Raw genomic sequence first — 17,161 nt, 5'->3', positions numbered from 1 at the left:
TAAACACAGCTTTTCAAGCTGAATAAACATGTTACATTGAATAAAAACACGAAAGATATATACAGTTAGGTAGAAAAGTAACTTATCTTTCCTTTGATAACATTTATTTGTTATATATTTGTCTTTTGACAACTTTTTCGAATCTGTGTACAGTAATACAACCCCCCCCCCAAAAAAAAACAATCCGAAAAAGCCATAATAAAAAAGAAAAACTATGCGGTCCCTAAATGGAAATGCGTACACCAATTTCGCTCGTCTATCTACGCCAATATTTGAAATATTTCTGAAATCTACAATCTTAATAATCGCATGAAGATATAGAAAGTGAAGAAACAATTGTGAAAAAGTGGGTGGCCCTGAAAAGGGCCGTTTGGAGATTTTGTCCTTAAAAAGAAATGCTCTTTACTTGGCGCTGGTGTATTTGGTGACAGCTTTCGTTCCCTCAGAAACAGCATGTTTAGCCAACTCACCGGGGAGAAGGAGACGGACAGCGGTCTGGACCTCACGGCTACTAAGGGTTCGTTTCTTGCTGTAATGGGACAGACGGCTGGCTTCATTAGCGATTCTCTCAAAAAGATCGTTCACAAAACTGTTCATAATAGACATGGCTTTGCTAGAAATTCCAGTGTCAGGATGAACTTGTTTCATTACTTTGTAAATGTAGATCGAATAACTTTCCTTCCTCTTCTTTTTCCTTTTCTTGCCATCACGGGCAGGTTTAGCCTTACCGGCTTTCTTAGCGCCTTTCTTGCTAACTTCAGTTGGGGGAGCCATTTTAATTTAACAGCAGCAGCAGCAGCAGAAACACAACAATGAAAACAAATTCACTCTCTTCCATTTTATATGAAACAGACCGGCTCCCAGCAGCAATCAAACTTCACACTCAAATCTCTCGCATTTGATTGGCTAGAAAATAGCAAAACTACACAAAAGTCTATTTTAAACTTAAAACCGTTTTTGTTTAGTGGTAAAATAATCATCAGCCGCCAGGAGCCGATGTGTGCGTATTTAAAGCAAGTTGCGGGTATTTTAAAAGTATTCATCGTTTGAGTTTTTGAAAAAGCACATCTTCTTCTAAAAAAAAATGTCAGGTCGTGGTAAAGGAGGTAAAGCAAAGGGAAAGAGTAAGACTCGTTCATCCCGAGCCGGACTTCAGTTCCCCGTTGGTCGTATTCATCGTCTCCTCCGTAAGGGTAACTATTCTGAGAGAATTGGTGCCGGTGCTCCCGTATACTTGGCTGCCGTCATGGAATATTTGGCCGCTGAGGTTCTTGAGTTGGCTGGAAATGCTGCGAGAGATAACAAGAAATCGAGAATCATCCCCCGTCACTTGCAATTGGCCATCCGTAATGATGAAGAATTGAACAAATTCTTGTCCGGAGTAACCATTGCCCAAGGTGGTGTCCTTCCAAACATCCAAGCTGTCCTTCTCCCCAAGAAAACCCAAAAAGCCACTAAGTAAATTCTCTATTTACTTCCAACAAAAACGGCCCTTTTCAGGGCCACTAACATTTTCCCGAAATGTGTTTTTCATCCATATTACTTTTAATATACGATTTTTTCACTTGTAAAAAAAATTTTGGTACTGGTCGCGGTAAGAGTTCCCTGCCGAACACCCTAAAAAAAAAAAAACAATGACTTCTCCCCACGCAGGCGCAAAGGACATGTTTTAGTTGCCATAGTAACAAAACGATCCTTAATTTTTATCGACATTGTTTTACTGTTATGAATATTGAAATAAAATAAATTACTACACAATAATATCTCCCTTTTAATCACTTTTATCGACTTTTTTTAAAACTTTTTAATAGCATTTTCTTTTTAAATGACAACGGGTTTGTATTACTGTACACAGATTCGAAAAAGTTGTCAAAAAACAAATATATAACAAATGTTATCAAAGGCAAGATAAGTTACTTTTCTACCTAACTGGATATATTTTTTGTGTTTTTATTCAGTGTAACATGTTTAATCAGCTCGAAAAACATGCAGTGTTTACCGATGTATTGGAAAATTCAAAATGGCGCCCGACTCTCTCTCGGAGAGGGGAAGTTTGGGTATTATAAATAATAAACTAGACAACTGTTAGAAATTCGCTCAATATATGTTACCGTGGCATAAGTTGACATGTATTCGGTTGTTTTCTAACAGTATTTTGTCTAGTTTATTATTTATAACATCTTTTCCCAAACTTACCGTGTTAAACAGTCGGCCGCCATTTTGAATTTTACAATTTGTTATATATTTGTTTGTTTTTTTTTTTTTACTTTTTCGAATCTGTACAGTAATACAAACCCGACAACGTTAATGTTTATGAATATTGAAATAAAAGACATTACTACACATTTATTAATATCTTCTTTTTTTTTTTTTTAATTTTATTTTTACTGTTTGTGTCACTTATCGACTTTTTCTTTTTTAATAGCATTTTCTTAAAATGAATATTAAAATAATTTCCCAACTTTTTTCATTTCTATGTGTTTTTAGTTTTGTGTGTTGAATGAAACTTTTTTTTTTTTTTTTCATTACAACAATAGTTATCGACCCCGGTTCTTTGGCTGACAAACGACATCTGTCGGCGGTTCTTGAAATTTACTTACCACAAAATGGTGATAGAATAATAAATTTACTTACGTTTAATCAATGTTATTTTCTTTTTTAAATAGCATTTTCTTTTTAAATGACGACGTTTTTACTGTTTATGAATATTAAAAGAAAAATAATTACTAAACATTTATTAATAAGAAAATGGGTGCTAGTGGAAGTGCACTTATGATCCGCGCTATATTTTAAATCGTATTTCTAAGCTTAAAGTTTAATGTTTTTTTATTCAATTGTAAGGTTAAAGTAGAGAATAGGTACAAAACACCCTCCCCGTGTTAAGAATGGCTTTTTAAATAATAACGTTATTTCAGCACGGATCAATAAGTGCACTAGTACCACAAAATGGTGATAGAATAATACATTTAGGGTTTGTATTACTGTACACATAGATTCGAAAAAGTTGTCAAAAAACAAATATATAACAGATAAATGTTATCAAAGGCAAGATAAGTTACTTTTCTTCCAAACTGGATATATTTTTTGTGATTTTATTCAATGTAATATGTTTATTCACCTCGAAAAATATAGTGTTTACCGATGTATTGGAAAATTCAAAATGGCGTCTGATTCTCTCTTTAACACGGTAAGTTTGGAAAAAGGTGTTTATAAATAATAAACTAGACAAAATTTTGAATTTTCCAATACATCGGTAAACACTGCATGTTTTTCGAGCTGAATAAACATGTTACACTGAATAAAAACACAAAAAATATATCCAGTTAGGTAGAAAAGTAACTTATCTTGCCTTTGATAATATTTATTTGTTCTATATTTGTTTTTTGACAACTTTTTCGAATCTATGTGTACAGTAATACAAACCCAAAACATTACTACACATTTATTAATATCTTTTTTTTTTACTGTTTGTGTCAATTTTATCGACTTTTTTTTTTTTTTTACTGTTTATGTGTCAATTTTGAAATTATTCTTATATTGAAATAAAAGACATTACTACATATTTATTAATAATATCTTTTTTTTTTTTTTTTTTTTAACTGTTTGTGTCACTTTTATCGACTTTTTCTTTTATGAAACTTATCGGCGGTTCTTGAAATTTACTTACCACAAAACGATAGAATAATAAATTTACTTACGTTTAATCAATGTTATTTTCTTTTAACGTAGTCATTTAAAACAGAAAAGAAAAAGTCGATAAAAGTGACACAAACAGTAAAAGATATTAATAAATGTGTAGTAATGTCTTTTATTTCAATATTCAATATAAGAAAAATTTCAAAATTGACATAAACAGTAAAAAAAAGTCGATAAAATTGACACAAACAGTAAAAAAAAAAAAAAAAAAAAGATATTAATAAATGTGTAGTAATGTTTTATTTCAATATTCATAAACAGTAAAACAATGTCGATAAAAAGTGTTGTTACTATGGCAACTAAAACATGTCCTTTGCGGCTGCGCGGGGAGAAATTATTGTTTTTTGAGGGTGTTCGGCAGGGAACTCTTACCGCGACCAGTACCAAATGTATGAGGCAAGCAAAAAAAAAAAAAAAAAAAAAAAAAAGAAGTCGAATAGCGTACAACATCTTAGCTGAACTCGTACGTCAGCCGTATTTTCAAGTTCAAATTTTACAATTATATTCGTTTAAGTGAAGTACAGAACAGTTAGAAAACATCCGCTAGTTCAGTAACTAGTGTACGCAACTAAAGTTTTAAATTGTAAATTTATTCAAACGGTCCTTTATCTCGCTAAGTCACCCCCCCCCCTCAAGTGTAATAAAATGTTAAATTGTTAGGTGAAAGTACAGAATAGTTACAAAATACACCAGCACGGTAATAAAGTGATTTACCGTGCTCAGCTAAGTCAATAAACAAGCGGCATTTTAATGATTGTCGGACGCTACACGTAATCACGTGATCAGGACAAATTGGGAGACAACCAAATTTTTCCTTTTTAATTTCCAAGTGTTTATTGAAGTTAAAAAGCAAAAACCAGCTTTTATAGCAAATAAGATAAAAAAAAAAAAAAAAAATTGCCCCTCACGAGTGGGTGTTCATATTAAGTTAAATTAAGTAATCACCCTCTTACTGAAAAAGATTTCATAAAGAAAATTCTTTGTCACGGAAAGGTGTGGCAGATTTGTTAATAGCACTTTTTTTTTAAATATGTACGAACGTGAGACGGCCTTAGATGTCACCGAAAGTGGGTTCATTTGAACCCAAAATTTCCTTAAAATTTGTAAATTTCCGGTGAATTTGAGTCAAAACGTTGATACAGTGAGGAAAAGTTATTCATTTTGCACGTACATATTCAGTCTCTAAAGTGATTGGCGAAAGGATGCGCATTTAAAAATTTCGATAAAACCTTTGCGAAGGTCTGCTGACGAGACTTGGAAAGATGCTATGAAAAATCGAAAAAAAAAAAAAAAAAAAGTTAAAATTATCGAAATTTACCTCGTGGTTCTAAAATACTGATAGATTTACATGCAATAAATGAGCAACCCCCCTAAACTAAAAATACTTTGGGGTTTGTATTACTGTACAGATTCGAAAAAGTTGTCAAGACAAATAAATGTTATCAAAGGCAAGATAATTTACTTTTCTACCTAAATGGATATATTTTTCGTATTTTTATTCAATGTAACATGTTTATTCAGATCAAAAAAGCAGTGTTTACCGATGTATTGGAAAAATCAAGATGGCGCCTCACACCCTCTTTAACACTGTAAGTTTGGAAAAAGGCGTTATAAATAAAAAACTAGACAAAATACTATTAAAAACATGCCGAATATATCTTGCCTTTGATAACATGTTATATATTTGCTTTTTGACAACTTTTTCGAATCTGTGTACAGTAATACAAACCCATAATTTGATCTCACCAGATAATCTGAAAAAAAAAAAGGGGGGGGGGGCTATCCGATATTTTTTTGGCGAAAATTGTTTAAATATAGTGGCAGTTAAATTGTACCTATGAGAAATTAATGAAAAAGTGAACTGAAATTCTTTAAGAAATGAAGTCTCAAATACTAATAAAACAGGTAATTATAAAAAAGAAAATAAAAAATGGCAGTTTGGATAAAGACTTTTCGGAAAACGTTGGTGGCCCTGAAAAGGGCCGTTGGGTTGGAGTTTTGTTAAATGTGGAGATGGAGCTTAACCTCCGAATCCATAAAGGGTTCTTCCTTGCCTCTTCAAAGCGTACACGACATCCATCGCGGTGACAGTCTTCCTCTTGGCGTGTTCGGTGTAAGTAACGGCATCACGGATGACATTTTCAAGGAAAACTTTCAGGACACCACGAGTTTCTTCGTAGATCAGACCAGAGATACGTTTCACACCACCTCGACGGGCAAGACGACGGATAGCGGGTTTTGTGATACCCTGGATGTTATCACGAAGTACTTTACGATGACGCTTAGCGCCTCCTTTTCCTAAACCTTTTCCTCCCTTTCCACGACCAGACATATTTAAGCAAGTGTTCACTTTAAATATAACGTTTAGAAATACTCACAATGCAATATATATACGTCATGTCACTAAATTCAGCGGACGTAGTTGAAAGCATAACACGTCATTCCTATTAGCCAATGAGAAAAATCAAAATATTTAAACATTTTGCGCGCACCTAACAAAGGGAAAATCAACGGGCTTCATCAGCAGCAGCAGCAGTATAAAATGGGCATCGCGCGATTTCACAATTACAAACAAACCGCTCGTAAATCCACCGGAGGAAAAGCTCCTCGTAAGCAGTTGGCCACCAAAGCCGCACGTAAAAGTGCTCCAGCCACTGGTGGAGTGAAAAAACCCCATCGTTACAGGCCCGGTACTGTAGCTCTCCGTGAGATCAGACGTTATCAAAAATCCACCGAACTTCTCATCAGGAAACTTCCTTTTCAACGTTTGGTTCGTGAAATCGCCCAAGACTTCAAAACCGATCTCCGTTTCCAGAGTTCTTCTGTGATGGCTCTCCAGGAGGCCAGTGAAGCCTACTTGGTTGGTCTTTTCGAAGACACGAACTTGTGTGCCATCCACGCCAAACGTGTCACCATCATGCCGAAGGACATTCAGTTGGCTCGTCGTATCCGAGGCGAGAGAGCTTAAATTTATTTCTCTTCAAACGGCCCTTTTCAGGGCCACCATCTTCTCCCGAAACTTTTTCACTATTATAATATGCGGTTTAGATTTTTTTTTTTTTTAATTCTTGTGCATATTAGTGCCGTCTAGTGATTAAAAACTAAGAAAAAAGAAATCATACGAATTAGTAACTGTTAGAAACGTCGAATGATTTTTTACGACGCTAAACCCTAGAAAAAAAATGTAGATCTTTGGAGTTTTTATTACTATACACATAGATTCGAAAAAGTTGTCCAAACAAGTGTCATCAAAGGCAAGATAAGTTGCTTTTATACCTAACTGGATAGTTTTTAATGTAACCCGTTTATTGTTTACCGATGTATCGGAAGTTTTAAAATGGCGCCCTAATCTCTTTAACACGATTAAGTTTGGAGAAAGGTTTTAAAAAAACTCGCTCAATGTTACCTTGACATAGTCGCTGGGGTTTTTAACACTTATTTTTAACTCGTTTTCTCGAACTTGCCATGTTCAGTATCCAGTTAGGTAGAAAATTTTTTTTGACAACATTTTGGAATCTAATACAAACCCGATCTTTTCATCCGCCTTACACTTCAAACGTCCCTTGTCAGGGCTACCAATTCTCCCGAAATTTAATGATTCTATCCTTGTGTCCGATTAGAATGAAAACTACATATGCTGTTAAAAACCCCTCCAAGGTAACGTTAGGTGCGTTTCTAGTATTTTGTATGTTTTTGTTTTTGAACTAATTTTTCCAAACTTCACGTATTTAAGTTAGCTCGCCGCCATTTATATTTTTACATATCGGTAAACACTGATTTTCGAACTGATTAGACGGGCGGACGTTGTTAACAGTGCCCCCCCCCCCCCGCCTCTAAAGGCTACAATTTTCACTTTTACCACTTTTTTCCTGTTAATATTAAGTTTCAGATTATTAAAAAAAAATTATGGCGGGGTTGTACAACCATCACCCCTATGCGTAATTTCTATACTGATAGGTTTTTCGAAATTTTTTTCACTGGGTTATTGATTGGACATTAAAAAAAATTATGAAAATTATTTCGACATTTGAAAGGGGTGCTCACTTCAGTCACCCATTTTGTAACCAACAAAAACGCGGGTATATCAAAAACCATAAAGTAAAAATAACATGATCCTCCTACCACAATTTATAAGTCAGAAATACTTTTGGTTCTCAAAGAAAAAAATTGAATTAATGTTTCTTGTTTGTTTATGAAAGTTTGGAGTCTTTAACTTTGTTTTTTGTATTGAAAAGTGAGTTTGTGGATGTTTAACTTTAAGTATACATTTCACTAACATGCTGGAGAAATGTTTCATAATTTTTCATCCCGTTGTCAATTATATCGTACGCCTCTCCAATACATTGCTTCAACATTTCATATCTCCCGTGTTTAGAGAGAAAAAAGAATTGGTGGCCTATTTACCAGAACGTTAATGTGTGCACCCCTTTCAAATGTCGAAATGATTTTTCAAATGTCGAAATGATTTGGGTTTGTATTACTGTACACAGATTCGAAAAAGTTAAACAAATATATAACAAATGTTATCAAAGGCAAGATAAGTTACTTTTCTACCAAACTGGATATATTTTTCGTGTTTTTATTCAATGTAACCTGTTTATTCAGCTCGAAAACCATAGTGTTTACCGATGTATTGGAACATTCAAAATGGCGTCTGATTCTCTCTTTAACACAGTAAGTGTGGGATAAGATGTTATAAATAAATAAAAAAAAAAACGGATAAAATACTATTAAAAACTCGCTCAATATATGTTACCGTGACATAGGTTGACATATATTCAATAGTATTTTGTATAGTTTTTTATTTATAACACCTTTTTCCATACTTACGGTGTTAAAGAGGGTGTGAGACGCCATCTTGAATTTTCCAATACATCGGTAAACACTGTATGGTTTTCGAGCTGAATAAATGTTACATTGAATAAAAACACGAAAAATATATCCAGATTGGTAGAAAAGTAAATTATCTTGCCTTTGATAACATTTATTTGTTATATATTTGTTTTTTGACAACTTTTCCAATCTGTGTACAGTAATACAAACCCAATGATTTTCATAATCTGGTTAGTGCAATCAATTTCAAAACCTCAGTATAGAAATTACGCATGGGAGTGATGATTGTACAATTCCGCCAAATTTATAACTTTTCACGTGTGGGTTCAGTTTTCAATTATAACGTTGTACTAAATTGCCACGATGAATATCTTAAGATACAAAGATGAGTGGGGTGTAAAGAATTTTTAACCCTCCCGGTCACGTCAGTTGCCCTTTTTTCTTTTCATCGCGGTCACAAAGTTCATGTTCAATTTAGTACGTTATAATTGAAAACTGAACCCCCCCCCCACGTGAAAAGTGATCATATTTTATCTGAAAACTTGGGTCTGTAATTGATATTAAAATGAGAAAATTGGAATGTGAGGGGGGGCACTCTCGACAACGACGTCCGCCGTTAGACGTTTTAAAGTGAGTAAAAGCACTAAACCTTTCCAGACAGATACAGATTTACAAAGCCATTCGGCGGAAGGTGAAGCTGAAGCTCTTTATTTTGTGGTTATTTTAAAAATGGAGTGGAAATTTAGATCGTTCCGTTGGTATTTTACTTTAAGGCCCGTCTCACGTTCGTATATAGAAAAAAATTTCGATTTCGAAGTGCTAAAAACGAATGTACAGTTTCCGTCGCAAAAATTTTCATATGAAGAAACCCACTTTTCAAAAAGTGGGTGATTACTTTTCCATTTAAATTTAACTTCCTGAGAGTGGGGAGGGCATTTTTTTTTTTTTTTTTTATGGATAAAGTTGGATTTCTTTTGCATAGTATTTACCCCTGAACTCTGGAACTATTTTTTCCATTACACAGCGTAGCCTTCGTTTACGCTACGCACGGTCGCACGAGCATAAAGGAAGGCTGTTAAATGTGCACTCGCGTACAAAACTGACTTGTCAGTGTAGTTTTGACGAAAAATTAAAATTAGATGAAAAAGTTTTCCAAATATTAAGCCATTCATCAGTGGTGGCCATTTTTGTACGCGCAAGCGTGTGCGTTAAAAATATGCGAGCTTAGATTTTTCAAATGTCCTTCCTCTCACTCATACCGAAATTTTTTTTTTTTTTCTTCCGTTGAGTATCAAGTTTTCGCAGCGCCACATTCGACTTTCATCAGTAAAAAACAAACTGTTTGGCACTTCCGACATATCAGTTTTGGGCAATAAATCATGTTCTATTAGTAGGTACGTGTAAAATAAATGCCAATGTTAAAAATGACCAACCAATTTTAATGAAATTTTCAGTATTTGTCAAATCCCGTAAGAATGAAAACATTTTTACTTAGTGGAAATGTATTTTGTTGAAACAATTTTATTTTATTTTTTATTTTATTTATTTATTTATTTTTTTTTTTTCAGATTTCGCATACGATTTTAATATTTTGCTAGCTTGCATGAATGTGACCCTTTCTGCGTAAGGGTGTGTTTTCGAATACAGATTCGATAGGTGTATCGAAATTCTTGAGACCCCTAACACGAAATTGCGAATAAAATATAAAACTCGTAATTTCTCTTTTAAAAGTGGGTTTATTTTCTTTATGGATTATACTTCCAAAATAAACTATTAAAGTTGTTTTAAAAGTAATAGAAATATATATTTTTTTAAACAGTAATGAAATTAATTGAATTTTACGAGTTCAATATTTTTCAATTTTTAAACTTTAAAAATCTATGAATTTTTCTATTGATTCTATTTTTACGATATTTTCAGGGTCAATGTGAAATTTTATGCTCTTTTCCAATAAACCGAATTATAATTTAGACAAACGTTTTTTTAATTCACGTCCCCCCCCCATTTTCAAATGTCTATTACTGAGTAAATTAATTTACTCAGTTTTATATATCACAAATTGAAGATCAAAGATCAATAATATCAAATTTAAAACAATAGTGTTTTTAGAAATTTGCCTGTAAAGTCCGAAGTTTAAAAAAAAAATTTTTTTTTTTTTTTTTTTTAATCAAACTTTGGTCGTTGCTCCTTTAATTGAACAAATAATTAGGGCTTGAATTACATTTTTCGAGGAGTTATAAGCTTGGAAAACGGGGTGGAATTATTCAATATTTTTCACGAAATTTCTGGCACACCTACAGATTCGATAACAAATGTTACAAATGCAAGTTACTCTTCTACCTATCTGAAAAGTTTGGGCGATGTTGTATGCAGTGCGTTCCAGGGAGCGTGTATTTTTTTTTTTTTTTTTTTTTTTTTTTACATGGTAGTCACCACTTATCAAGGCCCGGAAGCCACTACTCGGATAAGGGTTGTGTAGACAGTAATCAATGGGATATAGTATCGTAGTAATCCTTAGTATTGGAGATTTGATAGTCTTAAGGGAGCGGTTTGTCAGGAATTTGTTTATGTTGGACTTGACATCCAAGTTGTAGTCAGGTGGGAAACAGGCAAACGGAAGAGTTTCACAGTCGTGCACGTGCACGATTCGTACACTTCTAAGAAAGCTCTGCTCATGGAATCTACGTTTGGATTTAGGCACAGATAGTGGGGAAAATTAATGACAGTTTCAGCTGTGTTTTTCGTGAAAGATTGAAGGGGGACGAGAGATTGGCGCTCAGACGAGCACTTGCCATGGAAATAACGATAAAACAGATAGGCTCGTAACGTCTCTTCTGTGGGAGAGAGGCTGCAGAGCATTCCCCACTAAGCCACAAAGTCTATTTTGTACTCTATCAAGGCAGGATAGGCTGCTTTTAACAGCTCTTGCCCAGATGTATTGAGTTTTTTTTTGGGGGGGGGGGGGTATTTATAGTCAATTTTTAACAGGAAAATTGCAAGTCCAGATTAGCACTTTTGGCGATAAATACTAAAATCGGGATCAGTAGGAGAAATGAAATGGTCTCATGTCGATGAGGTCATGTATTGAAACATTGAAAAGCGAAAAAATGCTAGATAATTTTTAAACATTTTTAGAGCATGGTCATGAAAAATATGGTAATTAAAAAATTTCCAATAAGCTTTTTTGGGGGGTGGGGGGGGTGATAAATTCAGTTTTTATTTTTGAATAAAAAAAATTAAAACAAAAACAGTCGTATTCTCGTCGAGTAGGTTTTTTTTTTTATGAAAAAAAAAAGGTACTCATACTTATTGATCCGTGCTGAAATAAGTTATTTAGAAAGCCATTCTTAACATGGGAACGGGAGGGTGTTGTGTACCTCTTCTGTACTTTCACCTAACAAGTTAATAAAAACAGACCGACAAAAAAAAAAAAAAATCCAGCAAATGCCAATCTGGACTTGCACCAAGTTTCTTGTTAATAATTACTTATAACTATAATCTCCGGCAAAAAAAAAAAAAAATCAGACAAAAAAGAAAAACATAACAAAATAATCCGAAAAGTGCAAAGTTCAAGCCAAAATAAAAAGGGAATTATTTTACTTTAAGGCCCGTCTCACGTTCGTATATAACAAAATATTTCTTTGTAGATTTCGATGGGCTAAAAAACGAATCGGCAAACCGTTTCCGTCGCAAAATAAAGTTTTCATGATAGGAAGAAATCGCTTTTTCGAATAGTGAGTTATGTAGAGGACTAGGATATATGAATCCTAATTCCGTTACAAAAGAAAATAATGAAACGAATGGATTGAAGGAAACAAAGACTCAATTGCTGGAATAGATAAACGTGTTGTTTATTTACTGTTGAAAAGTGAATGTTTTAGGTGTAACACGTGTTCATGTCCGCGGGTGTAACCATCGTTTGTTGCGGGATTGGTAGTATAGAAGGAAAAAGGAAATGTGTGTTCATATCATTATCGTTTGTTCGCGCGTGGGAAGAGAAGTGAGTAATATAGTAGAAATTAGAATGATAGTCCAGCGTGTAGACAAAGACAAAGGATAGAGGGTTGACATCAGTTAGCAGTCAGCTACGCGAAGGTATTCTCAGGGACAAGTTGTATATATATAGAGAGAGAAAGAATGAGAATGTCAATCCAGTTCATGGAGAGAGAAAGCGTATAAAGTGTACGTACGGTCTGTTAGCTTTTTGTCCCACATAGTAGCAAGTGGTGTGAGGTGCACGTGCCTGCCGAAACTGCGGTGGCTGGTGCGCCGACCAACCACCTTGGAAGGCAGGTTGGAAAAAGGAAGATGCTGCTTATTGCTCTTGCTTATATACTTGTTCCCGGTGGTCTTTTGCGCATGTGTGGATTTCCTTAGAAAGGGGAAGTTACGTTGTACATGTGAGTACATGTGTATATACACGTGAATGTGAGTGTATGTACGCGAACGTGAATATATGTACGTGTGTGGACGTGGGTGCGTATGTTTGTGTGCGCGTATGTATATGACAAGTAATATAGCTTGAGATGTGAACGCGTGTTTTTGTGTGAGACTAGGAAAGGCTCGCACAGTTATCACTTTTCTATGTAAATTTAACTTAAAATGAGCACCCGCTTTCTGGCCACCTAAATCCGGAAAATTTAGGTCAATAGGAACTGCCAGAATTACCCCACCCGACACGATGTAACTTTATTATAAATTAATATTATCAATATATAAGGGCAAAATAAACTAGTAATAATTTAAAAAATTTTTCCATCGTATGAAAATGAAATTGCAAGACGAAAATCGTGTTTACATAATTAATTGGCGCTTTAAAATAATGTTCCCATGTAGTAGATATTCCGAACTTGAAAATATAACTGTGTTTGGTCAGATTTTCGTGACATTTTCGATACTTATCCATTTTAGAATGAAATTACATATAAAATTCACTTTCTGTAAGATATATTAGGGGAAATATTTTTTTAGCGTGTGTACCCCCCCCCCCTCCGCATATTTATTTTTTCAAAGTTCGAACAAAAATTATCTAAATCTATCAATTTCTATTTATTCTGAAACAAGTGTTTGAATAAGTAAAATATTTTTTTTTTTTTAAATTTAAATACATGTATTGAACAAAAACTTACCTTGAAGTTGCAATTGATATAAATTTAATGTTTTTTTTAAAATAGCATTTTTTTTGTTCTTTTTTGTAATTAATATATACTATAATCAGTTGAATTGCCAAGAAAAAGTAACTTAAAAATTAACTGATTTTTAAGATTCAAGATGTCTGCTACAACATAGATTTTTTTTTAATTGTGAAAATTTTTTTTGTAAATATAAAGTCATGATATAAGCATGGCTCTTGCCACCTATTTTATGGCCAGATTAAAACCGATTCAAAATTTAATATTGCATTAAAATCCAGTTTTTTTTTTGTTTTTTTTTTGTACATGCACTGCGATATTCTTGTATGTCTTGTTTTATGAAATAAAATACGGAAGCCGGGACTGAACAAAAATGAATTGGTTGATTGTGGAAACATTCACTTCCGCAGTTGCGTTCGCTGTTCACAGCTTAACTCGATTATTCTGTTAGTGTTTACTAAAAAGTAACCAAATTATTAAAAGTTAAATTATTTTAAAGTTTTTTTTTTCTTGTGTTTTACGTTTAATTTTAAAGTTTAAACTTTTTTTTTTTTTTTTTTTTTTCCAATTTTAGATACTTTAAAAACTCAACTTTCGTTAACGTTTGTTTTTAATTTTAGTTGTAATAAAGTAGTCGGAGGCACCAAACTGGTAAAAGGGAAAATTATTCGCAAGTAGCATTCAGAGGGGAAAAATGCTCTTTCGTATAAATAATTTAAATCGTTCCAAAGTATCAAAAACTTAAATAAACAACATGTGGGGCGGGGCATGTGTAGTGAACTAACAAACTATTTTATTATCACTTCTGCTCTTCCGTAGATATCAAAAAAGTCACAAAACATTTTATTTTTGTGTTAATGTTTTCTACCCCCACTGAAAAAAACACAAATTTTTATTTCTAACGATAATGAATCTGTGTTTACATTTCGATAATTTAATCTTTAAGTAAAATATTTGAATGTAAAAATTACATTATTAAATTACAGTAATAAATAATAGTTTAAATAAAAAAAAAAAAATCGTTCGCCGTGGCTCGCATCAAGCACATCAATTGATGACGTCACCAGATCATGTGTACATTTTGGAAAAGTCCACATAAAAACGGTAGTGCCTATAGGTCAACGTAAAATGAACACGATTTAACATTTTTATTTTTTTATTTTTATTTTACAAAGGAGTCACCTCTTACCAAGGCCCAGAGACCACTTGAGGATAAGGGTTAATGTATGTACAGTAGTTCATGGGAAAATATTGAGTAATTGTTAGTTAGAAAATTTGGTAAATTAAGGGGATGGCTCATCAAAAACTTGTTCACGTTGGACTTGAAAATAAACATATTGTAGTCAGTTGGAAAGCAGGAAAATGAAACGGTTCCACAGGTGTGTAATGTAAGAAAGAAACTTTGTTCATGGAATCTACATTTAGGTTTAGGCACAGGTAAAGAGGAAATTGATAGTAGTTTCAGCAAGACAAATATTTTTTGTGAAAGTTAGGCCAGGTGAGATGGGGATCATAGATTGGAGCTCAGTCGAGCACTTGCCATAAAAATAAGGATAAAGCAGAGATAGGCTCGCAACGTCTCTTTCCCACAAAAGAGGTGGCAGGGAAATCTATTTTGAACTCTGTCAAGGTCCTACCCAGATGTGGCAACTGTACTCCGTACTTGGCTCGTACAGGTAGAGAATTGCATCAGCAGTGAGATATCTACTGGAATGGTCCCACCATTTTTCCAGCAGCCTTGGCAACTGATTTCATGTGTGTGTTCCATCTCGGATCAGAAGTAAATGTCAAATCCAGAAGCTTGTCAAAACACGGAGCTTCTCCAAGACAAGAGCCATTCATTTCAATTGATGCTTGATTGGGATCAGTGTTGATGATGTAAAGATAAAAGCTTGGTTTCGGATGCATTAAAATTAACCAGCCACCTCTTTCCCCATTGCACCATGTGATCTAGATCAGAGGAGAGAGAATAAGAGGGAATTTGGTTGTTTAGTCTTTGAAGTGTTGCCATAGATAGTAGTGTCATCAGCGTAAATGTCTACAAATGATCTTAGGATGTGATTTGGAAGATCATTGATGTAGATCAGAAAGAGTTGGGCCTAGGATGGATCCCTGAGGGACTCCAGCATTAATACTGAAAGCTTCTGATTTCTGCCCATCAATCACTACTCTTATGAATCTATCAAAGAGAAATGATGTAGGAATTGAAGACATTTCCAGCTATACCGTAGCTGTAGATTTTGTAGAGTAGACCATTATGACATACTCTATCAAAGGCCTTTGATATGTGAAGAGCAATTGCCCTGGAAAGGAAGCATTCGTTGAGATTCACTAATCCTATGAGATATAACTGTTAGCATATCTGCTTTAGATCTAGCAACACAGAAACCATATTGCATGTCAGTGAGGACATTATTTTTGCTGAGGTGGTTGACTACTTCTCTATTTGACACAGATTCCAGCAACTTGCTCATGATGCACAGGAGACTTATTGGTCTGCAGTGAGAGGAAGATGAACGATTACCTGAATTTTTAAATATGGGACATACTGATGAGGTTTTCCAGGGTGTTTGGAACCAATTCTCCACAAGACAATGCTTAAACAGCTTTGTAAGTATGGAAGCTAGTTCTGGTTGAATTTTTTTCAGCACTATAATAGGAATGCCGTTAGGGCCATTTGCTTTATTGGAATCGAGGTTTTTGATTAGCTTGGCAACATCATGCACAGATATTTGTATGTTGTATAGCATGTTTTATCACACAGGAGGGGTGGGGGCTAATCTCATAAAATAGAATTGGCTGCAAAGTGTTTGGCTTTGTTCAATTCTGACAAGATTACCTCAGGTCCATTGATGATTGGGATAGAGCACACACACTTCTATTCAGGATTCTGTTTGTTATTTGCCAAAACTAGTGGGAACCAAGTCACGGCTCAGCTACTTTGGACTTGACGGACACAAAAGCATATAAACTCCACTGGAGAGTCCTTCATCATCACACGTCTGGGGAACTCAAAATCACTTAATTTGTTTAACTCTTTTGCAAGAGCTTGACAAGAGGCTGTAAAGTTTATAGGAATCTCCTCATCCCAGGACAGCTTGCTTTTCCATAGTTGGCTAACCAGGATCTTGCCCTGAATAGTAACTAGGAGCAGTAAAGATAAAGAATCATATATACTCGAAATTTGAGAAAGAAGCACATACTCTGTGCATCTATCACGGTAGGGGCCAGTTCAACCATGTCTAAACTAGAGGAATAATGATACCCCAGGGCTTTTTCAAAGGTAGGAAAAGGGGAGGTAATGGACCCATCTATCATTTTACTCTACAATTCTGTGCAGTTGGAATTACAGGACCAAAGATTGAACCCTGCATCCTTTAATCTTTCACATACGGTATTATACACCACAAGGAAGGATTCGTGATCATGCCCAGTGGTGACCAAATTATCCACATAAGAATTGGTGGTCATTACATATGAAAACTCATCAGTCATATCTC

General features: G+C 34.4%; 4 protein-coding genes across 4 annotated transcripts in view; 2 read left to right on the top strand and 2 right to left on the bottom strand.

The window, feature by feature from the left end:
- Positions 1 to 814, bottom strand: part of LOC145249551 (histone H2B, gonadal-like) — a 42,671-nt gene extending 41,857 nt beyond the window's left edge. The window contains exon 1 of the mRNA XM_080111225.1: positions 471 to 814. Coding sequence (XP_079967351.1) covers positions 471 to 774 — 304 coding nt within the window. The 5' untranslated portion in view covers positions 775 to 814. The remainder of the gene's footprint in view (positions 1 to 470) is intronic.
- A 157-nt stretch (positions 815 to 971) lies between these two features.
- LOC145249550 (histone H2A-like) lies at positions 972 to 1,775 on the top strand. The gene has a single exon (XM_080111224.1). It carries the CDS (start codon positions 1,085 to 1,087, stop codon positions 1,460 to 1,462), a length of 378 nt encoding a protein of 125 aa, XP_079967350.1. The 5' UTR covers positions 972 to 1,084; the 3' UTR covers positions 1,463 to 1,775.
- A 3,191-nt stretch (positions 1,776 to 4,966) lies between these two features.
- On the bottom strand, positions 4,967 to 6,144 carry LOC145249545 (histone H4). Its single transcript, XM_080111194.1, has one exon. It carries the CDS (start codon positions 6,026 to 6,028, stop codon positions 5,717 to 5,719), a length of 312 nt encoding a protein of 103 aa, XP_079967320.1. The 5' UTR covers positions 6,029 to 6,144; the 3' UTR covers positions 4,967 to 5,716.
- Positions 6,145 to 6,223: 79 nt separating this feature from the next.
- Positions 6,224 to 7,511, top strand: LOC145249543 (histone H3-like). Its single transcript, XM_080111193.1, has one exon. The coding sequence runs from the start codon at positions 6,239 to 6,241 to the stop codon at positions 6,662 to 6,664; it is 426 nt and encodes a 141-aa protein (XP_079967319.1). The 5' UTR covers positions 6,224 to 6,238; the 3' UTR covers positions 6,665 to 7,511.
- Positions 7,512 to 17,161: the final 9,650 nt, after the last annotated feature.

The sequence above is a fragment of the Euprymna scolopes genome, chromosome 28 (assembly GCF_053919585.1).
Source record: "Euprymna scolopes isolate OS-2025 chromosome 28, ASM5391958v1, whole genome shotgun sequence".
In the NCBI taxonomy this organism is placed as follows: domain Eukaryota; kingdom Metazoa; phylum Mollusca; class Cephalopoda; order Sepiida; family Sepiolidae; genus Euprymna; species Euprymna scolopes.
This window is presented reverse-complemented; position numbering and strand designations above follow the sequence as displayed.

Excerpts from the sequence above, each read along its gene's own strand:
- LOC145249550 (XM_080111224.1), top strand. The coding sequence starts at position 1,085 with ATGTCAGGTCGTGGTAAAGGAGGTAAAGCAAAGGGAAAGAGTAAGACT.
- LOC145249545 (XM_080111194.1), bottom strand. The coding sequence starts at position 6,028 with ATGTCTGGTCGTGGAAAGGGAGGAAAAGGTTTAGGAAAAGGAGGCGCT.
- LOC145249543 (XM_080111193.1), top strand. The coding sequence starts at position 6,239 with ATGGGCATCGCGCGATTTCACAATTACAAACAAACCGCTCGTAAATCC.